This window comes from Gymnoscopelus microlampas (assembly GCF_963454915.1).
Source record: "Gymnoscopelus microlampas genome assembly, chromosome: 7".
NCBI lineage: Eukaryota > Metazoa > Chordata > Actinopteri > Myctophiformes > Myctophidae > Gymnoscopelus > Gymnoscopelus microlampas.
In genome coordinates, this window is record NC_139944.1 from 8,100,292 (window position 1) to 8,126,882 (window position 26,591).

Sequence of the window (26,591 nt, forward strand, 5' to 3'; positions counted from 1 at the left end):
ACCTCTTAAACTTTTTTTAAAGTGTATTTATGGAAATTATTTAATTTTTTCATTTTATTTATGAAATACTTTTGAAAAACGTTGGAACTGGTTTTAATTGATGAAAAATTGTGATTTTGTTTTGTTTAAACTTTTTAAAATCTAAATCTAGATAATATATTCATCCTTATTATAATTATTTTAATAATCGTTCAAATGTATTTAAATAAAGAAAACGGGAAAAGGGCTATTTTCAATCGCGACCCATAAAAGTTGGTCCACGACCCAAAGATGGGTCCCGACCCAGCGTTTGGGAAACAGTGCCCTAATAGTTGCCTCCCTTGGGCTTGTCTTCCTTCCTGCACCAGGTTTGCTTATTTCCCTCGCGAAATCTGGCAACACTGAGGTGGGACCGCTTTGTTGACAGGAAGTGCACTGCAGCAGCAAACAGCACAGCAGCAGGACAGAGACACTTCTGAACCTGCTCCCCGGGTCCAAACAAAACTTCTACTGGGGTTTTTAACGTTCCTCCTTTTATTCATTAAAGGTTTACGTGAGTAAACTATGAGTTTAAGATGCAATGGAGGTCAATAGTGCTGGGCCTGGTCGTGCTGAGGCTGAGTGTGAGCTGTGTGCTGTGGCTCTGCTTCGGGCTGATGGGACCTGGCGTCAGCTGGGGCTTCAACTTCAACCCGCTCACCTTTAACCTGCACACCTTGGACCTGAGCCTGTTCAGGGAGGAGAGAGGAGGAAGAGGGTCTGGGGGGTCCGGGCAGGGGGTCCCGCTGAAGACCACCTCCTGGTCCCAGAGGATCCCAGCAGGAGGATCATCAGGCCACAGCAGCAAGGATGATGATGTAAGGCAGTGGTTTTCAACCTTTTTTTGCGTCAAGGACCCCCAAATTGACACATTATTAGCCCAGGGACCCCCATTTGAAAAAGATATGCCAGGGGGTCCCAATCTACACAGTAGTATCATCATCATCAGTGTTCATTTAACTCTGAGAGTGTACAAACCCTAACGGGTCCATTTGGTTCCATTTGTACACTCTCAGAGTTACAGACACACAAGGTTCAATTTAGTTCCTGACAATTAATTTGTCTGGGGACCCCTTGGAACCCCCTCAAGGACCACTGGTTGGGCTGCTTGGCTTTTTTCATTGATTGATTGATTGATTGATTGAATACTTTATTAACAGTTTGCCAAAGGGCCACATCAAGCATGAAGTATAGGGCTGGGCTCCTGGGCATAATTGATATTGTCTATATGTAAAGTATTGGCATCAAAATATACTAAGTACTACAATGTTTGAAAATAGCAGATCTACAAGCTCGCAACGCATTGTGAGCTCGTAGTTCTGCTATTTTCAAATGGCTGAAATGTATATAGGGCTGAAGTGGTTAATGTATATTTTGTAATAATAATCAATCTACAAAGTAACTAGTAAGTTAGTAACTAAAGTGGAGTAAAAGTATAATATTTGCCTTTCAGATGTAGTGGTGTAGAAGTAAAAATACTGAACATTGGAAATAGTAAAAACACCTCATAATTGTACTCGAGTAAAGTACTTCAGTAAATGTATTAGTTACTTTACACCACTGTGCATATCTATCATAGATACGAAAGTAAAAGTCAGACTCCATAAAATACATCTATGACAGTCTTTATCCAAGGCTAGATCGATAGTATCGATATGTCGTGATATGAGACTATATCGTTTGGGATATTGTAATATTGTGATATGTATGGCATACGATTACATGTCTTGTCTTTTCCTGGTTTTAATCACTTGTTAAGTCTTATTTTATAAGCTACTTTCAGTAATTGACTTTGTAAAACAATTTGAAAAAAATAGTGGAAAACAGCCTATCTACAAGCTCACGTGACGCATTGTGAGCTTGTAGATCGGCTATTTTAGCTAACAATTCAAAAGAAAATGTATTATCATCAGGATCCTGACCTGATATGTTAATATAGTTTGTCATAACATCGATAGTTATTGGGTTAAGAAGTACCAGCTGTTGAATGTGATTTTGAACCATATGGCACTTCCCCAGCGTGAAGAAGAGAGCTGGCTCGCCTCTTGTCAGGGTCCTGCCGGGTCTCCTCAGAAGTCCTACCTGAGCCTCTTCGACGGGCACCAGGACGAATACGTGAGGAGGTACAGCTCCTTCCCGCACGCCCTCAAAGCCAAGATGAAGGACATGGCCAAAGACATGTTCTATTTTGGATATGATAATTACATGAAATATGCCTTTCCAGAGGACGAGCTGAATCCCATCGACTGTGAGGGCCGGGGACCAGATAAACTCAACCCGTGAGTCTTCGCAATGCTTTGACCACTTAAACCCTCTAGACTGTCTTAGTGTAACGGACTTAAAGGGATATTTCACTTTCAAAACAAATTTGGGTTAATTTTATCATCTACTCAGGCTTTTGGGAGCACCCCGGACCTGTTTTAAGTTGCTTGATTCAGTATTTAGATTTTAGATATTCTCTACAAGTACATAGTAAATAAAGGAATTCTGGACGAAATTACATGTCTAAGAATACAAATTTCTATGTCTAAGAATACAAATTTCCTATGTCTAATTTCTATGTCTAAGAATACAAATTTCCTTTCCTATACAAACCCATTGTAACTTCAAACTCCATTTTAACCATGTTAGATTCATCAGAAACACCCGTCCTTGGTTCTGGTGAGTGACATTGTCCTTCTAATACGTGAGGAGACCGTGTTTTGTCAATTACTTTTTTAATTTGTTTTTAATATTTTTGGTAGAAAATAAAAATAATTAAATACAATAAAATAAATTAAATTAAATACATGAAAAAAAGTTATCGAAAAAACACGGCCCCCTGATGTATTAGGAGGAGGGCAGGATGAGTCACCAGAACCAAGGATGGGTGTTTTTGATGAATCTAACATGTTAAAATTGGAAAAATAGGAAGGGGGCGTGTCTGATAAAATGAATATCAAATATCTAAATACTGAATGAAGTAACTTAAAAACTGTCTGGGGGGCTCACAAAAGCCTGAGTAAAATAACCCACATTTTCTTTTTTAAGTGAAACAACCCTTTAAATGTACTCGTACTGCTTTTTTCCTTTTACACCAAATGTCTACGCCAACAATAGCCGATCTACAAGCTCAAAACGTGTCGCGATGCGTAGATCAGCTATATTTGGTGAATGTTTCCCCCAGAATAGGCATGCTGGGGTTAAACTCATAGACACTAGTAAGGGGAAGGTGACAGACGCATGCATGCTGGTCACGTCATGCCATTTATACGGTACAGTACAGCATTGACCAGTTTGTTAATATCAGGATTTTTATCTCCGGGACACCATACTAACAACATTTGTATTCTTAGACATGCTTTGGTGTCATTTCGTCCAGAATTCCTTTATTTACTATGTACTTGTAGAGATAACATGGGGAAAAACTGATCAAAATAGACTAAGATCTAGTCTAAGTAAATGCAACTCAATTAACTCAACTCTTGAGTCTTGAGTGTGTACAAATGTAACCAAATGCATCCGTATGTTAGAAATGGACAAATTAGCTGTGAGTATTTTACTAGTTTTCCTCTTAACTGTCCTCTGAGGTTTAGCATTTGCATGTCAGTAGTTGTAAACAAATGAGGGACACGGGTGTGTTCAGCCTACCCAGAAGCCAGCAGCAGGTTACTGTTGAATCGTCCCGACTCCGTATCTTATTTACATGACACACTTGCTCGGCCTCCATGGCTGAAGTTCTTTAGTCAGCGATGCAGTCCAGCAACATTCAGTCAGTGGTGGAAAAGGTACCAAAAGTAAAAGTACAAAAATGTTTGAAAATAGCAGATCTACAAGCTGACAATGTGTTGCATCGCGACATATTGTGAGCTTGTAGATCGGCTGTTTTCAAATAGCCGATGTATAAAACAGGGCTAAAGTGGTTCATGTATGTTTTATAATGTAATAATGTATATCTACAAAGTAACTAGTAACTAAAGTTTTCAAAAAATTGTAGTGGAGTAAAAACTACAATATTTGCCTCTGAGATGTAGTGGAGTAAAAGTATTGAAAATTGGAAATACTCCAGTAAAGTAAAAATTCCTCAGAGTTGTACTTAAGTACAGTACTTGAGTAAATGTACGTAGTTACTTTCCACCACTGGCAACATTCTTCACAGAAAGTGTAGAACATACAGTAACAGTATTGTTACTATAACTTAAGGGCCCGTGTCACAGAAAGGTGTTTTTAAAAAAAAAAGCTGCCAGTGACTTTCTGCCATGCATTTCTATGGTAATGACACTGGACGCTCCTCTTCACAGCACCAAGCATCGGGTTTCGGCGTCCGGTCTAGCGTTTTTTTTTGCGGAGCGCTCGGGCACTTCAAGCAGAAAATAATGTTCAACTTTTGGAGAGGAGTGCCACTCATCAGTATCACGTTAGATCCTCCTGACTGCGCCTGACAAGCTGGTCATTTACTACCTGACATTGAATCATTACCAAAACCATGAGATGTCCATGTTTACCGTTGTTTCAGCTAGACTATTTCTGCTTATAGTAAGTAACGCAGATGACACAATGTTCGAGCACAGCAATGGTTGATAGGTTTGAACCAGTGTTCATTTTGACACTTTTGAATACAATTTTTATTTACTTTTAGTCATATATTAGTCATCTGAAATGTTTTAGTTTAGTTTTTGTTGACTAAATATAATTTCTAAATCTAAATCTACAGTTGACTTAGTCTTCTAAAATGAATTTTGGCAGGCCTTAATGGCGTTGTAATGCCTGATTTGTAGATCGGCTTCCGAAAATAGCCAATCTACAAGCTCACAACGCGTAGATCGGCTATTTTTGGAGCACCACACCCGATCGCAACCAAGAATAAAATGACTTGTCTTAGTTCTACTGGATCTAGTCCCTCCCTAATATTTTCGTCTAGTTTTTATTTGTCAGTATATTCAGTCATAGTTTTGGTCATAATAGCTTAGTTTTTATTTAGTTTTCATCGGTGAAAAAAACTATCATTTTTTGTCATGGTTTTAGACAATGAAATTTACACTGGTTTGAACGTTGTGGGCATCGATTAATGAACACTCTGGACACGCTATCCAGAGCGCTCCTGTGCGCATGAATCGCTTTCTGTAGACACAGCCCCTTAGGATGTACACTTTGTATTAATGTGTCTATTCTACCCTTAGCACTCAATTGAAGTTGTTTTGCCTTTCTCATTTCAGGTCAAACATCAACATAAATGACGTTTTGGGGAACTACTCCTTGACACTAATTGATACGTTAGACACCTTACTGGTAAGCTGGCTCACACTGGGCATTTATCTAGTGTACAACAGTACGACATACTGCTGTGAAACCGAATCATCTATATTGTTACATTACAGGTGTAAAGAAATGATTTTAGTGCACGCTTCTTCATTTTGTAGTTTTCATGAGAAGAGAGAGGATAGAGTAAGAACAGAAGAGACAAGAAAAAAACAGGATAGAACAGGTCAAATGGTCATTGATGAGATGGAATAGTGATTGATGAATTAAAAGTCATCAATTACATTACATTACAGTCATTTAGCAGATGCTTTTATCCAGAGCAATAAGTACTAATCACCAGAAGTCTTAAATGCATTCTCTTCTAAAACAAGCAACTAAGAGTATACCTAGCACTAAGGTAAAAGTGCAATATATCAGCTACCTACTTTCAATCAAATGAACCTGTGTCGCACCCTTCATGCAAAACATGCAGCTCTAAGTGCTAGATTAAAAGGAAGCATACAAGAAATACAAAGTGGAAATAAAACACCATACGAGTGGAAACAGTGGCTTAGGTTAACCTTTTCTGTTTTTTGGAGTGCTGCCACTATTTCCACTGGGTGTTTGTTTTTCTAACAGGGAGTCTGTGATCTAGGTCGGCACTTAACACGTTGACAGCTTTATAAACAAATGGGACTTTAAAATGGATTCTGGATGACACAGGGAGCCAGTGTTGTCTAGTTAAGAGTGAAGTGTTTTTGAATGAATGAATGACTCAAAACTCTACTCCTGAATTATTTTACTTTTTAAGGCTTTTTAAAATTTCCCCTGAGATGTACACAACTTCAACCCATCACTAAGGCTATTCCACAGTATAACTCCCAATATTGAAACACATCTAGCTTTTACATTAGTTCTTGCTTTTTTACTGGTTTTAAAAATACACAACCCTCTTAAATTATGCTTTCCTTCTCTTGGTTTAAAAATACATTGAATAAAAACTGGTAGGCTTTTACTCTTAGCAAGAAAAACTATTTCCAAGGTTTTTATGTCCACCATATCTACACATTTTAATGTGCAGGACTTTATGAATAATGGATTTGTCGATTCAAGGTGACTAGCTTTGTTGATTATTCAATTTTTTTGTGTTCGTCAAGTCTAGTTTTGTCAGTAATGACTACCTAGTATTATAGCTTGTGACTATTATCACTATTTTTGTGATATTCCCTTTTGGGGCACATAAAAATGATGATGATGAAAATAGATAGACTTGATCCTTAAGTAAAAAAAAAAAAGAAAGCAGTATAGATTGATAGTTAATTTGTGAAATAGTAGCCTATAATGTGACTTCTCTTCACAGATTCTTGGCAATGTGACAGAATTCCACAAAGCTGTGCAGTTGGTCATAGATACTGTGTCTTTTGACAAGGATTCCACCGTGCAGGTGTTTGAGGCCAACATCAGGTAGAAATGTCACGTTTTATTATTTATGTACACATTTTGTGTTAATGTACCAGCCATTCCCAACCTGTGGGCGGTGAAGATTTTAATGATAATTTAACATTAATATTAAAACACTTATGCTAAAAAATACTTTAATACTCATTGTTCAACACAATGAATAATGAATAAAATAAACATGTTCTGAAAATGCATGCGACCCACCCTTCTTAACATGGCAGCCCGAATGTCTTGACACTTTTTTTCATGTTAGTAAATGACAAAGTTAGTAAACGACTCTGACACAGTGACAGAGTAATAACTACCCGTTTGACGTGTAATTATTAGTACTATTAAATAAATATAGTACATTGTACTTTTATTAATGTATAAAATTAGTACTTCATAGTGGAAGTGTTTCCATGTTAAATCCACCCCCCAGGAATAAAGCCTGTACTAGATCTTGTTAGAATAAACCCCTTGAATCCATGAAACCGTCTTCCACAGAAAACACAACAACAGCATATGCTATTGCTATGACCACAATACTCGGCTCAGTTCATCCCATAATATCCAACTTGCCCACAGTTAGAAGCCACAGGTGCTTACAGGAAGAGGTAGACTGCAGCACTGGTTGTGCTTTGACATGCTATGTTGGCAAAGAGGTTCTCAGTCATTGTAATTACCACACGGCAGGACAATGATTAGTCTTATGATATGACTGACTTCAGTAGGTTCAAGTACATTGTTCTTCGACCCTGCTGCACATCAACACTCAGTCAACGACTGTCCTCTTCCCTGTCACAGACAGCTGCCATGTGCTCATAAGTTCCCAAAATGTGCTTCCATCCTGAAGAATGATACTCTTACAATATACCGTTTAGGCATTTAGCAGTCGCTCCTACCCAGAGTGAATTACACAGAATCTAAATACGCAGCATTAGTTCTAGTCAATAAACAATAATGATCTTGTTGGCTGGAAATAGCAGCCTATACATATTATCGATGATGGAGATTGACATTTACTAAGCTTAGATTCCAATGTTGGTATCTTTGTCTTTTTTTTTAGGATCTTAGGAAGCCTGATCTCCTCTCACATTCTGCTGACTGACCCTAAACATCCCTTTGGTAAGGTAGGCCTGGAGGGCTACGACAATGAGCTTCTCCACTTGGCCCATGACCTGGCCGTCCGTCTGCTGCCAGCCTTCGAGAACACCAGCACGGGCATTCCCTACCCCAGGGTGAGCTGGAGTCTTCTTGTTTTGGTTTATACAGATGCCAAACATATTTTTATGCCAAGATGTGAGAAGGTCCACATTATTTAAGTGTCATACTGGATTGTAGCACCCAATTATTATTTGCAAGAGAATGCGAGCACAATTTGTTTCCTTTAACTTAATTTACCGGGTGCAGGGTCTAGAAAAGTCCATTCCACAATCAAAGAGAAAATCAGCACTCATGGAAATGTCCTTTCACTTTTATTTAGTTGGCGCATGCAGCAAAAAGGAAACTTACATTACATGTTTCTGCCTTAACCACAATAGACGAACATTTGCCGGAAATAGCTGATGTGCAAGCTCACAATGCATCACATTGTGAGCTTGCAGATCAGCTATTTCCGGCAAATGTTCGTCTATTATTAATGCATCACATTGTGAGCTTGTAGATTGGCTATTTTTGGTGAAGAAACTTGGGGTACTACAGGGTTAAAAGTAGATGCCCAAGTAAGTAAAGACACCGGTCATTAAAGTATATAGGGTTTAAGTGGTTTAGGACATTTCCCTGAGTGCTGGTTTTCTCTTTGATAGCACCCAATTATTGTAGCAATTATTAGTCATGTCACAAGTGAACTCGGAGGACAAACAAGACAGAGATATTTCTCAGTAGACTTCCTTGTTCCTTGAATTGCATATTTGAAACTTGTAAAGTGAGAATATGTAAAATATATATGCGTTTCAGTTTTGGGAGTCAAACTATGGAATGGTCTTAGTGACTAGATAAACGTGTGTAGTAGCTCTTTGTTGAGTTTTAAAAAGCCATAAAATATGAAATAATGAAAGTCAATAGTTTTTCGTCATTCTGTATTTTGTTTTGTTTATACTGCGGATATTTTGGATTAACTTTTCATTTATTTTATGGATTATATTGGATAAGCCCAGGGCTTCAGCCTTTTTGCTCATTATGTAAATCTTTTGTGTGAAATGGACTGCGGAATGAATCTATGATGTATGAGGTGTTGACATTCACACAATTTGTCAACTGTTTTCCTTCATAATGTGCGACCAAAGTAAACCATTCATTCATTCAATTGCAGGTGAACCTGAAGACTGGAGTCCCACCTGATAGCATCAATGAGACTTGTACAGCGGGAGCTGGTTCCCTATTGGTGGAGTTTGGGATTTTGAGCCGTTTGATTGGAGATTCCACCTTCGAGTGGGTGGCGAGGCGGGCTGTGAGAGCCCTGTGGAACCTGAGGAGCAACGAAACCGGTCTGCTGGGTGAGCATGCCTTCTCACTTCTGTCACCAATACATTATGTTCCATTATACAAACACAACACTCAAATCTTATCTGTCCACATCTGTTTCTCTCTTCTAACCTCCCAACCCCTTTCTATTCCTGTCACTTCACCTCTGTCTCTCTGCGTCTCTCTCTCTGTCTCTCTCTCTGGTCTGCCTGTCATAAAACTTCCAGGCAACGTGGTGAACATCCAGACAGGCCAGTGGGTGGGCAAGCAGAGTGGTCTAGGGGCCGGTATGGACTCCTTTTATGAGTATCTCCTGAAGTCTTACATCCTATTCGGTGAGAAGGAGGACTACCGGATGTTCAAAGCTTCTTATGAGAGCATCCAGAATCACCTGAGAAGAGGGTCAGTCCTGCAACACAATAGGGCTATATGGGTCAGGTCTACATTGGTTGGGGTGTTTTTGTGTGGGACGGGGAAGTGAATGAGTAACACTCACTCATCCCTCCCTCTACAACCACCGTTGAAATGCCCTTGGGCAAGGCACTTAAAGCTATAATCCAGGACATATTTCATTCATGAAATGTTGTCGAGGAGAGTATGTTAACACATTCACTGCCTGAATTATTTCAGTTGTTTTGCAGTTTTATGCCAGAGATTTTTCATTGAAAAAGTACTCAGGAGCCGAGATACAGAATTTATAAGTTAACAATGAAGTGGATAGGAGTCTAGATCTTCGAAAAATCATATCTCCTTGGTCTTTGGGTCAAAAAAAAAAGTAAAAAAAAAAAAAAACGAGTTAACTCGATCTAGGCAATCAATGTGTTAATACAATATAACTAGCACACCTGTAGTGGTTGGAGGTGGTCTCCCTACCAGGCCAGGAATTACATGGAAGCCATGGCTGTCGTGGCTTCTCAGTTTGGCCTTTTTGCACCTAAAAAAATGATATGCCTTGAGGTTAAAATCATTGTTTTATTTGATGTCCTTCCTGCCTTGGCATTTGTGCCCTCAACAAAAGTAGCCAATTGGCCGTGCCCCTAAGATGACGAAATTCCAGGTCTGCTCCCTATTCTTCCATTGAGAAATGTAGACCCTGGTGTCATAGGACACCTTCTGGTTGACAATGTCAATAAAGTTATTTGAAGCAGACGGCACGTAATTACACCACACTTCTCCATCGGGAGAGACATAAAATGAACGGATTGTAGCTTTAACCTCCCACTGCTCAGTGGCCCGCAGTGTTACAAGACTGGGTAACGTTTTCACTTGATATAAAGACATAATGGTGGCACGGTGCAGGCCGTGCCACCTTGGTCAAAACTTTAATAGACAAAATGACAAACTCAAATACACACATAGTAGATGATGTGGCAACAATGAGTTGTGAGGCAGTGCGTTTTCTCCTGCAAAATGGTTGCATTTTTGTTAATACTTTTACTCATCTTTGTGCGGCATCAACTCTTAAAGAAACGTGTTTGTTCTTCATGGCGCATGTGATGCGCCGCCCTTGGGAGGTGCTTTTATACGCCTTTTCAATGGGTAACTCTGCCCTCAGCATTAATGACAAAGTGGCGCACCGGGGCATTTAAAACGAGTCCACCCACTGTCATTGTACTGCAACTCCCAGGTGTAAACTTCATGGGTGTGAGGCAGGGTGTTGGCTGAAAGAGCGTATCCGTGTTGCAAATATGTCGCTGTTGCATAGAAACCTTGTATGCGCAAAACCATTCCTTTTTAAAATATTTTAAAAGAGTGCAAATAGCTGATCTACAAGCTCACAACGTGTCGCATTGCGTATATCCTCACTGATGAACAACAGCATTCTATAAACATGTCCTGTTGATGATTTTTTATTGTCTGTCAGTGTTTCTATCATTAATCAAATTCATTCTGAAAGTGATCCCAATGAATGATATCGTTTTCCACTGATGCTATTATTTCTGACTCCGTCATTACACTTATTATTAATGTTAGGGTAAGTGTTTTGTTAAAATGTTAAAGCACTATATTCTGATAGTAATCATTGCTATAGAGTGTTTGTTCAGTAACGGTCTCTCCAGCTCTTTAATAAACAGAAAATACATTTCCAGGTGGGTGGTCAAATTTCAGCCAATCAGGAGAGAGTACCCATTTATCAGCTTTAATTTTTATAGTGTTCCAATTCTGCCTGCTCGTTTTTTGTGTCCGTTTGTCCTGTATCCTGTGTGAGTTCTCTCTCCTGATTGGATAAAATTGGTATCCCAACCTGAACATGTATTTTCTGTTTTCTAAAAAGCTGGAGAGACAGGGAGACACCACTCTTATTGAACAAACATTATAGCAATGATTACTATCCGAATATAGACCTACAGCCCTTTACGCTTAATTTGCACTCTTATCACACGACAGTGTCACTTGCTGAGCTTGTAAATCAGTCAGCATGTGACACCGTTGTACCACAGAGTATGAATTAGGCATAATGACAACATGGAGTAGAATTGCATGTTTTGTAAAGCCTCTCTCTGTGTTTCGGGGGTTTCCAGAAGGGAGTCATGCAACGAAGGAGAGGGTGACCCGCCTCTCTACGTCAACGTCAACATGTTCAACGGTCAGATCATGAACACATGGATTGACTCTCTCCAGGCCTTCTTCCCCGGACTGCAGGTAAGATTGTGGAGCATTCATATTGATTCAAATTCTCAGTCGCCCACGACTGGGGTCCATTCATAGAAGCCAGCGATGCATGTTGCGCATTGCAAAATAGCCTACGGTTAAAGCCTCAATCTGTGATTTCTTCACCTGTTTGGCAGCAGGAACAAATGACTAAAACATCATCATTTTTAGTCATTGTGTTAATTGTTTAGGACACGGCGCTAGTATTGGGGGCTCCTTTCACTCAATCGCGCATTTAATTAGAACTTGGCCATACACACACTTTCAGTCGTGAGATGTTATTATGCTTTAATCCATGCATTCAGCTATGATAACTCAGACATTTCTGTGTGCGTTGTTGACCTAATGGTACTGTGTTCTAGGTGCTGAATGGTGACGTAGAGAATGCCATCTGCCTACATGCCTTCTATTATGCCATCTGGAAGCGCTTCGGGGCTCTGCCGGAGAGGTACAACTGGCAGCTGCAAGCTCCTGATGTGCTTTTCTACCCACTTCGACCTGAGCTGGTGGAGTCCACCTACCTGCTGTATCAGGTATCCATCCAGACCCGTTCACACCCAGGTGCATCGCTATAGGCGTCAACACTTTAAAAAAAAATGTTTCGCCGATACAGCATGGTGCGCATGTGAAACGGTCCTGCGTGCATAACCGGGTGATCAAATAATGAATCATGGAGGAAAAATTGATTCAGGCAAGCGGTCTTGGGTCTAATATCAAACTTTGATCTGAATTTGCCGTTGTCCCACCCTTCCTACCACATCTACCAGCATCAAAACAGGAAGGAGTGGTGCGACTTTGTGGCTTGCGCTGGAAATTTAAGAATATTTTAATTTATCTAAAAACCGCTAGAAAAACGCAGCATGCTAATATTGGACCCTCTCAGGCAAAAATGCAAGTCATACATTTTTGAAAAGGACTTACAGCACAAAACAAAAAAAAATTCTGGTAATTGTAAAATTTTGTAGGAATATTAACCACTGTAACACTGGCGTCACTATTTTGGGTATGTCGTATAACACATTCATTATGATTTTTCTTTTTTTAAAGGGGGGTAAAGGACTTTTTTTTAATATACGGCTTAAGTGGTTAACGATTATTGAATTATTGTCTTGTAGCCTTCTTCTCATCAGGAAATGTCTTATAATGTTAGTGATTCTGTGTGAGTGAGTTGTTGCTTCTTTCCTCCCAGGCCACCAAGAATCCTTTCTATCTCCATGTTGGAATGGACATTCTTCATAGCTTGGAGAAAAATGCCAAAGTCAGGTATGGCTATGAAATAAAATAAAGTGTTTTTCAGTGCATCAACTTTTTGTGGCGTCTGTGGTGCAGTCTTGGAACTAATTTGTGTCGTTTTTCAGATGTGGATATGCAACTCTCCACCATGTGGTGGACAAGTCCAAAGAGGATCGCATGGAGAGCTTCTTTCTCAGCGAGACCTGCAAATACCTTTACCTGGTACGTCTGCTTTGTCAAGAGTAAAACATTTTTATTTCACGCGATGAAAAAATTATACACTCCAGGGCTTATTTGAATGAGTAAAATGTTATTTTAACCATTCTCTGCTGTAGAGTATATTAATACAATATAGCAGCACATCTGCAGTGGTTGCAGGTGATCCCCTTAGCACATGTATTTTAGATAATAAAGCCTTATCAAATGATCATAAAGTAACAAATGACCACTTATAATCGTAGTATAATGCATTGTAATAATGCATTATAATAATTATGCACACATTATAACAGTGATAATAAAGCATTATCAATTGATTATAATGGATTATAACTATGAGAATTTATTTGGGATGCATAGCAAGTGTTACCAATTTGGCAGCAATTATGAAGTATTATAACACTCAATACTTTTAAGTCATTATAAAATGCCTTATAATGTGTTATGGTTATTATGAAACATGAGTATTTATGTCTGATTATACAGGGTTATGAGCAGATAATAATGCCTTTTAAGTATGTTCATGATGCGTTATACACATAGGATGCATAGCAAGTGCTACCGTAACTTGTTTCAGCTTTGTAGGACAGAGATGTCTTGGTGGTAACTTAACTTGGTATACTGTGCAATGTACATGCACACATTGCACAGTGTGCTGATGTAAATGACTATACCCATTTCTTGCTGTGCTTTTGCTGTGCAATTATGATGATGTGTGCACGAAGGAGAGAACATTCCATTCTGTTAAGGGCGCCATGCAGCAGGGTCAAGATGAACTAACCAACCACATGCCACTTAGCAGGATTACTAATGCTGCCTGTGACGCTGATGAAACCACACTGTAGCGCTGGGCAATTCACCGACAAATATATCAAAACCGACATTTGGAAGAAATAACTGACTACATAAGCTAATCTATCTTATGTAGGTTAATAGAATAATCGAAAAATGTATTATTATTATTATTATATATCAACAAATCGACAAGAAAATGTTCTTATCAATTTGTCTAATTAACCTCTTGTATTAAACTTTGTTGTACAATGGCAGCATGCAAAAATAATCAATTTACAAGCTCACAACCCATTGCATCAAAATGAGCTCTGAGCTTGTAGATGTGCTATTTTCACTCTTTTTTTAATAATCGTTCATTAATTAATCAGAATCGAGGCCAGAGTTTGAAATAATAGTGATATTGACTTGAAGTGAAATTGCCCAGCCCCTGCCACACTGTAACACCAACACCCGTCTGTCTGTCCGTCCCTGTCCCTCTTGTCAGCTTTTCGACGACGACAACCCACTGCACAAGTCCGAGAACAAATACATCTTCACCACAGAGGGCCACGTGGTGCCTATAGACAAGCGTTTCAGGGAGAAGCAGTGGAACGACCTGTCCCCCCGCGAGGACGGCGTACCGCTGGACAACCAGCCCAAGGACACGGCTCCAAGCAACATCAGCTATGTAAGACCATTATCCTTCTAGCCTGGCCTATCACAGATATAGAAACCTAGATACCTCATTGGCCTCTGCAGTTCATTGGAGCGACGTGCTTGGTATGGTGGCTGCCATATTTCCGGGGGGCACGGGCACTGGCCAATCACAGCGCGTTGACTACTGGCCAATCACAGCGCGTCTTTTCCAGGACTTGTCAGAATCTAGTTGTCCCGCCCCCACCTGCCTCTCATTGGCCTACTGAACGCCCCCTTCTGTGACATACGCGGAAATTTCCAGCTGCCCCCCAGAAGCGGAAGTGCGTCCGCCATGAATACACACGCTTTAGAGCCAGAGGAGGCGTCTACCTTTATATGTCTATGTGGCCTATAGCCCATAATCACAGCCCTCTCATTTTCAATAGGCTCTATGCACAGCAGCCATATTGGAAAGAAATTGGGCCGCTTCTTACTTCCTTCACATGTGTTACCAATCATGCTAATTAAGGTTGTGTTCCAAACAGGGTGCTGATATTGTTCATGTTGGCTCACTGTAAACACTCTGCTACACCAGTGTGTCTCAAAAGGTCCACCCTCATGGTTCCTTGAGGGGATTCTAAATGGCCCCTTACGGGTATCTAACTCTGAGAGTGTACAAATGGAACCAAATGGACCCGTAAGGAAGCAGCCCAATTTCTTTCCAATATGGCTGCTGTGCATAGAGCCTATTGTACAGTACATCACTTTCTAGCATGTTGACTACTGGTTGTTTAGATCCACCCAGACTCTAATGGCAGTTGTAAAGTGGTTAACTTTGGTTGTGCTGTTGGACTTCAGTCTATTTATGCTATATTTATTTATTTATTCATTTATTTGAGTTGCACTTTGCTGTATTTGAAAAATGATATATTAATAAAAATAAATATTAAAAAAATATTAAAATCAATGATCCTATATTAACACATCGGGTTCCGATCACGGTCTGAACCGTGTTTTCACATAGTAGCGCTCTGGTGCCGTTCACGGTCTGAACCGTGTTTTCAGTCTTTTTGTTTTTTTCGTTTTTCTCCACACGGGCGGGGCTAGAGCAGGTCTGAGAGTACCCATTGTGATCTTGAGAAGGAAGGGCTAGATAGATCACCGGAAACAAAAACATGGCTTCCATCCGCTTGCTGTCTATTTCCTTCTTTAAAACGCCTATATCTCCGAATCTGTTTCCGGTGTGGAAAACCGGTCATGCGCGGTGCGCGATCCGTCTCCGTTAACTTGCGAGTGAAATGTTATCGATCCAGGATGTAGCCAGGGTCATCGCTCAACATGAATGGATGCTTTTTTTTACGTGGATTTGCTCGTCGCGGAGTCTAAAGCTTTAAACAGCAAAGCGCAGTCAATGGGGAGAATGCTGGCACCCAAGGTAAGTTGTTATGAAAAAATGCTGGCACCCGATGTGTTAAAATTGGCTCAGAGGACCGGCCGGCAGGCGGACCACGGCCACGTCACTCTGACTCAGACATGACGATAAACAAACCCCATACGCCCATATATGGGCAGGACCACGGCCAGTCGACCCCTGTTACTGAACAAACACTATATAGCAATGATTACTATATAATAGTGCTTTAACCATTTCACAAAATAATGTTTTGTTTTAATAAAAAATGATAACACTTAACACCCCCACCCCACTCGATGAATTGAATACACAGGACCCCAATGGAAACAATAGTGCTTTCTTGGGTTTAATCCCTTTAGCATCCTTTTGTATTGAACTGCACTTCCTGTGCTTTTTTTGCAAACTGTTAATAAAGTATTCAATTAATCAACAAAACTCTTTTCCTCTGTCTCTCCCATCCTCCTGAAAGTGTGACAGAATCCCAGAGGAGCGACGGTACGCTCTGCCCCTGAAGAGCATCTACATGAGGCAGATTGACCACATGGTGGGGCTGTTCTGAGGAAGCACTGCCCCGAACCGCTCTGGGATCAGGTTCCCCTGGGATACAGACTTGATGAGGTCAGAAGGGATCAGATCTACCTGCTGCTTTCCTAAAGCGTTTCACCGCACAGGCCCCACAAACTAGGACGTTCCAACACTCTAAAAGACACGCTGAGATCAGCAGTTTGAGTATTCACTGTATTCATTGAAAGTATAATGTTTTCACCGTTTTTACGGCGGTGGGGAGGGAACAAGGTGAAGAAATAAGTTGCGCTGGAAGAGGCTGTAGAATCAAACTCTGCGACAGTTTAAGGTGGCTGCTCGGTTGCAATTATGGATGTGGTTTTTAGAATGACTGGGATTGTTTTATTTTTGTTCAGGAACAAATTAAGCCAAAAAAAAAAGTGTGATTCAAACTTCAGGCGTGTGTGTGTGTGTGTGTGTGTGTGCGTGTGAGTGTTGTGTGTGAATGTGTATTGAACACACAGCTGAGCTGTGAACAAATATATTGTGTTAAGAGGAACAGTGCCATCCAGACACTCATTTTGTTATAAGGTATAGACAATATAAAGGAGCATATTCACACGGCAGTCATTTTGTTATGTTCTACTTGGGGGCATAACTTAACGAAAATGGTTGCCATGTGAACATGGGTACACTCAGCATTCACATCTCACTGAACATGATGATTAGTGCCTCAGCCTGCAGTTTACTCTTGATTTGCCCGGTGCATTTGCATAAGGGCTAGCTAATCCACAAGCTCACAACACGTAGCACTGCGACATGTGAGCTTGTAGATCGGCAATTTTTGGAACATGTTCATAGTGCCTTTTTGAACTCCATTGCTCTTTTCCCCAAGTTGTCTTGTTTGCCAGAGCTACTATGTGTCAATGTGTCATGCTTTCCGTGTATAATTCCCCCTCATGAAGAGGACTGACCAGAATGCGATTGTCAAACTGTTTGCTTAGGCTGCAAAACTTTAGGTAAACCTAGCATATATGTTTTCTGTCAGGGGAGTAAAGCACGGCCCATACTCCCTCTGGCGCCCAAACTTTTCTTCGTAAAGGGATGTGATATACAAATTATACAAATTGACGTCATTCCGAGCTTTGGAAAGGCGGTCCCAGAAAACGTCCTCGGAACCCATGCACCTCCAGATGTCCTGACTTGCCGAACTATAGTTCGGGAAGCCTTTCCTAACCGGGAGATTGTCTGAAGTCGGAAGGAGTATGTATTGGCCTTTACAGAAGAAATGTGTCATGCATGTTTGCTGTTTATAACCCGTTCAGTTGCATCCTGGTCTCTGTTGTAACAGAGAAAAACCCAATGTATGTGTCTCTCAGGCTACATGTTACTTGATGTCTAATGGCAAATTCAGACTTTGTCCTACGACTGTGTCTCTTGCTGGAATGTTTGAAAAAAATCTCCTTTTTGGCAAGACGTGGCCAAGTACTGTATAAATTGGGCATTACAATGGGCCAACAGATGCTCCATTAGAATTAGACACTTAAAGAGCTTTTAGGGATTACATTGGCTATTTTCAAGTGCCTTAAACGTTTTGTTTTGTACTTCTGGATGTTGTTTAGTGCATATTAGCCATTGGATGCTGTGGCTATGCCCCCCCACCACCGAGGTCACTTTTTATATGACACTATGCTAATCATTTCATGTAATATGTACAGTATTTACTCTAATGATGGCATAATGCTCACTTTTTAAAGGCACAACAGTTTGAACAAGCCATAAGTGTATTTTTATAAGGTTCAGTAGGCTGTTCCTGTCTTTAACAACCATTTCACTAGTAGACCTGTGTAGTCAAACTTTTTTGAACTCTTTGTCACCGAACATAAACATAGCTTTTGTAAAATAATTTAAGTGTACTTGTGCATGGGTGTAGCTGTCCAAAAGGAAGCCTTCATGTGTTTTTATTTTTGACTTAATTTCACAACATATCTAGTAATGCTTATTTGGTAAAAACTCAGGGTTTAAAGGAATTTATTGAGTGAAAACTTTCAGAAAAGGACTGTCTTGAAAGGGTGTTTCCTACCTTGTCTTGGGACAGCCTTAGGTATGTATGTGGTAGATCCTAGAACTTCATTGCAGAGGTTAACACTGAATTTTAAATACGCTTTCTATTTACACACTTACCCTGGCATAGTTAAGAATAGGTTGGCCTCACTGTTAATTCCTTAGAGACAGAAAACTGAGTCGGAGGACTTCATCATCAAACTTAAACTGTGATGTTAAATCGATGCACAGCTCTATTGACAGTGATTTTGATCAAATGGAGAGATATTTGGGATATGGGTGTTTGTTATGTCTTATAAAATAAAGCTTATCAAAATGTAATTTTAAACTGAAGCATGCAGTATGTCCCCAAAATGTTGGGATGCACTGCACAGCATCAGACTGTAGACATTGTTGACCATTTGTCGATTAGAATGGTCTACTTGAGGGTAACGTTAATTGGGAATTCCTAAAATTGGTGACATTCCTCTTGAATAATTCCCTCTCTGGTTGACCTGAGGTTGGAATAAATCATAGTTGGACTCCGTCATGATGTTAAAAAAGATTCCTCAAATCAGTCTGTGAAATTATTAATAATAAATACCAAAATAAGTAGACACGACGATGTGTTGCTGTTTATTTGTGAAAAATGGAAAAGTACATTTTCTACAGAAGCTTTAATAAATTATTGTCTTTATTCTGTACAATATATTTGGCTTAGAGGCCTATACAGTATTTCAGCTTTTTCCAATGTTTCATAAATTAATGCACATGGCATCTTCACTACACTTGATGGTACAGCTCAACAATTAATTAATACAACAGAAATTGGTTTGATGTGATTTCCAACTATTGTGCAAAGTTAAGTTTTCTGACATTAGAGTTGCCCATTGTATTTCAGCGTATTACCTCCCTACAATGTATAGCTCCAATTGTCCTATGCAGTACTGAACTTTTTGGGGAACTTTTCTACCCATTTCTACTGAAAAGACAGTTTTTATAATGTAACATAAGTGCGTTTGCAGGTGATGAGTCCATCTTGTTTTCCATCTTGGCTGGGTCGCCTGACGCTTATTCACTAGGGGTGCTCTGATTTATCGGCCACCAAAATGAATTAATAAATTGGCCGATTTACACTGCAAATGACTTAATTTCCAGGCCGCGAAATCAAATCTTTTATGATTTCTTGCTTTAATTAAAAGAGGTTACCAAATTCAAAATGTGTCACTTTATCCTTTGTGTTTAATAATGGACAACCAGAATCAAACTGCATGTCTATGCAAAGACGGTGTCATCATAGGGGTACATTCTAAGAAGAACAGCCGGTACAGTTACTGTAGTAGCGAAGAGTAAACCTTTTCTTATAAAAGAAGAAAAATAAATTGGCATTCGGTATCTGCCCCAAAAACCTGATCGGAGCACCCCTACTATTCACATTCTGGTAATACATCTGAGATGAAATCACTGTCTGCTGAAAGAAGCTTTGAGATCATAACTACAGACTGCATAACACTGCGATGAAGAGTTCCTATTGGATGCCAGACTTAAGAGAAATGATAGCCTGACTAAAAATCAAGCTCAGCAGGAATATGACTTAATAACTCCCTTCTGGTCTCTCTTGACCTCGAACACCTTTTGTCAAAGTTATAATGTGAAATGTAATGCAATGATGACTTCATTTCTTTGCATGTGTCTGCTTGAAAAATGGCTGTTTGCAGGGGAAAGTCTTCTGTCTTCTTTCACAGTTGATGTCCTGATTCGTTGAGTAGATTGTACTCACAGTTTGAAATGACAAGGGGCTATTCGGAATGGAACGGGCCTAAAGCAACAGCCTGTGGAAGAAGTCAAATGACAAATTTAACTAATCATTATCAGCAGGCAGCAGCTGATGTCATCTTTCATCATGGTAATGTTAAATTACCCACCTGCCTTTGGGTTCCTCAGCGTGGCTCTTAGAAGAGACCACAATCCTTGAGGTTTTCTTTGATGATGATGTCTGTTACGGCATCGAACACAAACTTGACGTTTTCTGTGTCTGTGGCGCAGGTCATGTGGGAGTAGATTTCCTTGACGTCTTTACGCATGTTGAGTTCCAAGAACTGAATTTTGATGTAGCCTCCAGCATCTTCAAAAGTATTGGGCCCTGAGTGGAAAGTTTTCAAGGTAAGTTATTTTGTTTGGTTTACGGCAGTGGCTCTCAAACATTTTAATTTCAGGGACCCCCAGTTTTTGTATGCATTAGACCACAGACCCCACATAACTCAGAGGGTGTTCAAATGGTTACAGTTCCATTTGGTTTCAACTATCAATAATTTTGTTGGGACGCCCTGAAACTCCCTCAAGGTTTGTGTTGCTGGTGATCTCACCATCGTAGTCAGGGAAGCACATGCTGAGATGAGCCTTCTTGATCTTCTCTAAGAACACATCTTTCTTGTTCAAGAAGAGCACAATTGAGGTGGTGATGAAGTAACGGTGGTTGCAGATACTGTTGAACAAGTGCAGACTCTCGTGCATTCGGTTCTAAACAAGAAAAAAAAAACATTTTGGGAAATAAGTCAAAGACATAACCGTTGGTTACGGTCAAATCAAAGTGGTTTACAGATGACAAAATGTTGAGTTAGAAATACTGTGTATTTTTTGTCTTTAGTCTCTCACCACTTCATCATCCTCGACCAACACCATGTCGTAGGCGCTCAGAGCAGCAATGAAGATGATACAGGTCACACCTTCAAAGCAATGGATCCACTTCTTCCTTTCAGATCTTTGTCCGCCCACGTCAAACATTCTGCATGGAAGGATAGCAGCATAATTGCCATTATTATCATCATCATCTAGGGTAGACGGGTTATTGGTGTTCTGATCTTGAAAAAATACTGTATTGCCTTGTGTCTTCTCACCTGAAATTGAGATCTTTTAACCCGAACTGGGTCTCAATAATACCGGTGGTCTTCACTCTTGAGCGCAACACATCCTGCTCTGTTGGGCAGTAGCCGGGCAAAACCAGTCTCGCCAAGTCACACAGGTAGCTGCGAAACGATGAAGTTCTCTGATCACACAAGCCGTTTTCACACAAGACAAGATATCTTACCGATTTGCTCATCTTGTTGTTAAACGTAGGGTGATATTTTTGGGTTAAAACAAAAAGTATTTTGTTAAAAGGTTAAAGCACTATATCCTGATAGTAATCATTGCTATAGAGTGTTTGTTCAGTAACAGGGGTCTCCCCGTCTCTCCAGCTCTTTAATAAACAGAAAATACATTTTCCGGTAGGTGTCAAAATCTCAGCCAATCAGGAGAAAGTACCCATTTTTAAGCTTCATTTTTATAGTGTTCCTGTTCCAATTTTCTCTGCTCATTTCTTAGTGTCATCTACAGTATATCCTGATTGAGTTCTCTATCCTGATTGGATAAAATTGGAAATGAAACTGAAACGAAAATGCATTTTCTGTTTAATAAAGAGCTGGAGAGACAAGGAGGCTCCTTTTACTGAACAAACACTCTATAGCAATGAGTACTATCAGAATATAGAGCTATTTAACACTTATTTTAACCAAAGAAAATCACTTACCCTACCTTTAAGTACTGATATAACCACCGGGATTTGAACCCTGATCTCCCGCAAGGGAAACCAAAGACATGGGCCTACAGCACCACTCATCCAGTCCCCTCTTGGACTTGAGAGGTACTAGGCTACTTGTTTTCAGGCATAGCTACTCTGCTACATTTAGACCCCACTATGAAGTTTCCCGTAGCGGGAAGAAAGAGATGACTTACTATCCGGCAGAGTCGTTGAGCTGGTATTCTGAGGCTCGCTCAAAGCATTGCTGGATGCCAGGGTCTTTCCACAAACGTATGATGATGTCTGACAACTCCTTGGGCATGGTGCCCTCCTCGATGGTGTCCGCAAGGTGCTGGAGCTTCCTGGCATCATCCTACACAGACAGGTGGAGCCACAGACACAAACACAGTCACGGTTTGTTGTAGGAAGCCATATAAAGTGTTACCAAATAAACAATTTTTGGTTTAACCCATTCAATCAGGGAAGGCATACTGTGTCATTTTCGATTTTATTAGCTATAATCATTATTTACTTTTTATTTATTTTTACGAGCTTGTAGATCTACTATTTTCTTAGAAAAATCGTGAAAATGTGTTCAAATCTTTGAATATATGTTTTTTTAAAGCATTTTCTTTTAACTCAAATCTTTGCTTCTGGGGATTCTACAAATGTCTTCTAAAACGTATGTTGTTATAATATCAGTGGTTCTCACACTTTGTTCATGTCAAGGACCACCCAAAATGATATGTATTTTGTCCGTGGACCCCCCCCCCCCTTTTCAAATATGTTGTTCCAGGGACCCCCCAGAAGCAAAGATTTGAGTTAAAAATGTATATATATACACATACATATTCAAATATTTGCACACATTTTCACGATTTGTAAAAAAAAAAAAAAAATAGCCCAAAGAAAACTAAAAATGACGCAGATGTGTTCCCGGTCTTAATGGGTTCAAGTCTAATTTATACGTTGTACTAAAACGGTGTCACTTGCCAAAACAAACAAACAAACGGATTGTGAAGGTAACAAACGTGCACCGACGTGTGATGTAGTGTAAATGAATCTTAAATGCTCTGTACCGACTGATCAGAGTGACCATAAGCAATATTGAATGTGCCCATGGCCTTGACGATGGCCATGATGGACTGAACAGTGTTGCTGTAGATGATGATGATGAATTCCATTAATTCCGCAGGTGAGTAACCATCTTGGTGGATAATTCTGTGGACAGATAAACAAATATGACCATGATAAGGTTGCAGTGGTGGAAAAAGTGCTCAAATGTTTTACTTAAGTAAAAGTATCAATACTGCAATATAGAAGTACTCTGTTACAAGTAAGAGTCCGGAATTAATATAAAGAAGATCTAAAAGATCACAACGCGATGCAACGGGTTGTGAGCTTGTCGGCTATTTTCAAATAGCCTAGGTGTAAAATAGGGCTGAAGTGGTTAATGTTTTATAATGTAATCATTTATATCTGCAAAGTAACTAGTAACTCAAGTTTTCACATAATGTAGTGGAGAAAAAGTACAATATTTGCCTCTGAGATGTAGTGGCTAGAAGTAAAAGTACTGATCATTTGAAATACTCCAGTAAAGTAAAGTACCTCAAACGTGTACTTAAGTACAGTGCTTGAGTAAATGTACTTAGTTACTTTACACCACTGGTTGTAACATTTGAACAAGTGAAGCCTTCACAATGGGATAATAGGCGAGAGGAGAAATGTCCTACTTCATCTGTTTGACGATGGTGCTTTTCCCTGATTCTCCAGCACCTGTAGGAATTAGAATAAATATATGAAACAGTGTCTACATTAAGCGTTTTATAAACATTTCTGCTTCATTTTTGATAGTGACAATGAGAGAGAGGAAGGAAAGGTGGGCGAGAGAGAGGTGGACGACATGCAACAAGGAGCCTCGGGTTGGATTCGAACCCGAGCCAGGTGCAGGAAGGATTCTAGCCTTATCATGTTGCATGCACCAGGTGAGCCATTTTTGTTTTACCCCTTTGTCTCCACAATTTAGCCAATCGAAATGGCAATGAATTCTTCTCACTGCTCGCCACTGCTGTTGTACCCCACTGGCTCACCTGCCAGTGATGAGCCCCCACCGGGAAGATGAAGACGACATCCTCCCAGTAGGGGCTCTATGTACTTGATCGTTTTTTGTTTTTTTTTCCTTTTTAAATTCTTATGCCACGATTTTGTAACCCTATTTTAACACCCAGTGCCAATTGTCTATGTAATCCTGGGCACTACCTTCCCTCTGCCAACCTAGGGAGGCCAGGGCCGAGCTCATGCCTTGTAGTTGATCGTTTGACCTACTCCTCCCGCTCAACATTCCCCACTGACAAAAGACGCCACAAATTCCTCCATTGAGGGAGCTAGCTTCTTTGGCGCAGGGGGTTGTTGGCTGGACTAGTGAGCCGGGGGGCGAAGGTTCAACTCCGCCACGAGGCGTTGCACTTCTCGGGCGTTTCAATATAGACGCCCGGCCAAGCGCATTGCACCTTGTTGGATTCGAATCGCTAGACTCTATGGTGGTGGGCGCTTTGCATGGAAGCATTTTCATTCATATAAAAGACATTATGGCCAGTGGCCATACAAAGCCAGTAACTATTGTAATTATGTATTATTAATGAATTAAAATACATTAAGATTGACAGATTAATTATAACATTTTATGTTTCGATGACACAAACCAGTCATTTCTGATTTTGAACTGTGTATAAAGAAAATACAATCATATTTATTGAAGATTACCTCTAGGGTGCAGCACTAATCTGATAGGAGATAATGCTCCTTATTTCAAGCTTAAGCTCCTTCAAAGCTGATGTCAGGGGGAATGTTCTATCCCTGACCTACCTTGCACTTGCAGTGTTGCCATGTCCGCTTATTATCCACGATTTTGGGCTCGCTTGTACAAATTGGTAGTTGCGGGTTGTGTTGCTTCCTTGGAAATTAAGTAAGTAAGCGTTTTCATGTCAAGGACCCCCAATTTAATATGCGTTCGTCCACGGACCCTCATCTGAAAATATTTTGTGCCAGCAGGGACCCCCATACAAGATGTGTGTTGTATGTGTTGTTTCTCAGGCAAAATCTGGCAACACTGCTACCTTGTCATGAGCATTTTATCTTTATCCGGCTGTTCTTCTCTTTTAACCACTTTAAACCTGGCGCCCGTATCTAGGGCATATTTTGGGCATCAAACATTTTCGAGAGTCAGGTACATGTAGTAGGTGTTCAGGGATGCTGTGTTCAGTGTGTGTGTGTGTGTGTGTGTGTGTGTGTGTGTGTGTGTGTGTGGGGTGGGGGGGGGAGGGGGGGGGGGGGGGTAAGCCCTGTGTGTAATGGAACACATGATGTTTAAGGATTAGCAAGGGATTGAGGTGAGCATTTACTAAAATATCTAATCAGTACAATGACACGGTGATTAAGCTGGAGTTCTCCTCCTCACGGTTTCAAATGAATTGAAATGGTCCACGCTAAATGATGATGTTGGATAATGCTTTTCAACAGCAATGCAATACCCCGTTCACGTTATGTCATACTGTAGTCACGTCAGTGAGTTTACTCAATTTTGTTGTACATTTAACAATGACAATTAAGGAATTAAATACATCTAAATATCTAATAATAATACTCAGATAACAATAATAATCTCTTGCTGAAAGATAGCATTGTTGTCTTTTATTTATTTTTTTGGGGGTTGGTTGGGTTTTTTCTGTGGGGGGGGGTGAAATGAGGTTAATTGAGTGAAAGAATAGAAGAGAGACAAAATGGCAACTGTGTCTGTATTAACTCCAGCATCACTACAAAAGATGCTCTAATCTTTTTATACAGCGTTCACACCCCTGCACTCTTTAACATAGACACAAGCAACTTTGGGAGAAAGAATTATCCGACATCTACAAAGCAACAGTACAGCATTCATCACACGGATAGCTGGGCCCATAACATCACCTCATATTAGTCTGTAAATATAAACTGGCCTCACGAACCCTATGAGGGCCTTCAATTCACAAGAACAGATGTGGGGTCTTGCATCGTGGCCCTTCGGTCCCCTCATTCTACGTCCCTACACAGGGGAGTGTGTTTACCTAACAGCAGCAGCTTCACTGTCCTGGCTTCCCTGTCGCCCTCCTCCTTCAGCTTCTTGTCCAGCTCCCTGGAAGCTTTCGCCTCGGCGCTACCTCCGGCCCCCATCCTGATCTCCTGGGTTCGGCCCCTGCACTCAAAAAAACACGCGGCAAGAAAAAGATGGAAGTAGGTCCTATAGGTCCTAGTTGATGGCGGCTGATACGTAAACTACCCTCAGCAGACACTGGAGGATGTTTTGAGAGTCTTATGAAAGGATTTTGACTATCCTCCGGCCACCTGACCGAGGGTGACCAATGGGACACAAGGACAGGG

The 26,591-nt window shown here is 40.3% G+C and overlaps 2 protein-coding genes across 2 annotated transcripts; one reads left to right on the plus strand and one right to left on the minus strand.

Moving 5' to 3' along the window:
- The first annotated feature begins 406 nt into the window (after nt 1-406).
- On the plus strand, nt 407-19,241 carry edem1 (ER degradation enhancer, mannosidase alpha-like 1). Its single transcript, XM_084063588.1, has 13 exons — nt 407-836; nt 2,038-2,297; nt 5,214-5,286; nt 6,599-6,702; nt 7,748-7,919; nt 8,993-9,176; nt 9,372-9,546; nt 11,667-11,787; nt 12,159-12,329; nt 12,986-13,059; nt 13,155-13,251; nt 14,528-14,710; nt 16,542-19,241. The coding sequence occupies exons 1-13, from the start codon at nt 555-557 to the stop codon at nt 16,629-16,631; spliced, it is 1,986 nt and encodes a 661-aa protein (XP_083919714.1). The 5' UTR covers nt 407-554; the 3' UTR covers nt 16,632-19,241.
- A 1,330-nt stretch (nt 19,242-20,571) lies between these two features.
- Nucleotides 20,572-26,384, minus strand: gnat1 (guanine nucleotide binding protein (G protein), alpha transducing activity polypeptide 1; the record flags this gene model as incomplete). Its single annotated transcript, XM_084062135.1, has 8 exons — nt 20,572-20,762; nt 20,986-21,139; nt 21,275-21,404; nt 21,517-21,645; nt 22,394-22,551; nt 23,258-23,399; nt 23,912-23,954; nt 26,279-26,384. 8 exons carry the CDS (start codon nt 26,382-26,384, stop codon nt 20,572-20,574), a joined length of 1,053 nt encoding a protein of 350 aa, XP_083918261.1.
- Between the last annotated feature and the right edge of the window lie 207 nt (nt 26,385-26,591).

What these genes read in the sequence shown, in the direction of transcription:
- edem1 (XM_084063588.1), top strand. Translation starts at nt 555, where the DNA reads ATGCAATGGAGGTCAATAGTGCTGGGCCTGGTCGTGCTGAGGCTGAGT. An exon ending in CAGAATCACCTGAGAAGAGG is followed by an intron (nt 9,547 to 11,666) that starts GTCAGTCCTGCA and finishes GGGGGTTTCCAG; the next exon opens with AAGGGAGTCATGCAACGAAG. An exon ending in CCTTCTTCCCCGGACTGCAG is followed by an intron (nt 11,788 to 12,158) that starts GTAAGATTGTGG and finishes ACTGTGTTCTAG; the next exon opens with GTGCTGAATGGTGACGTAGA.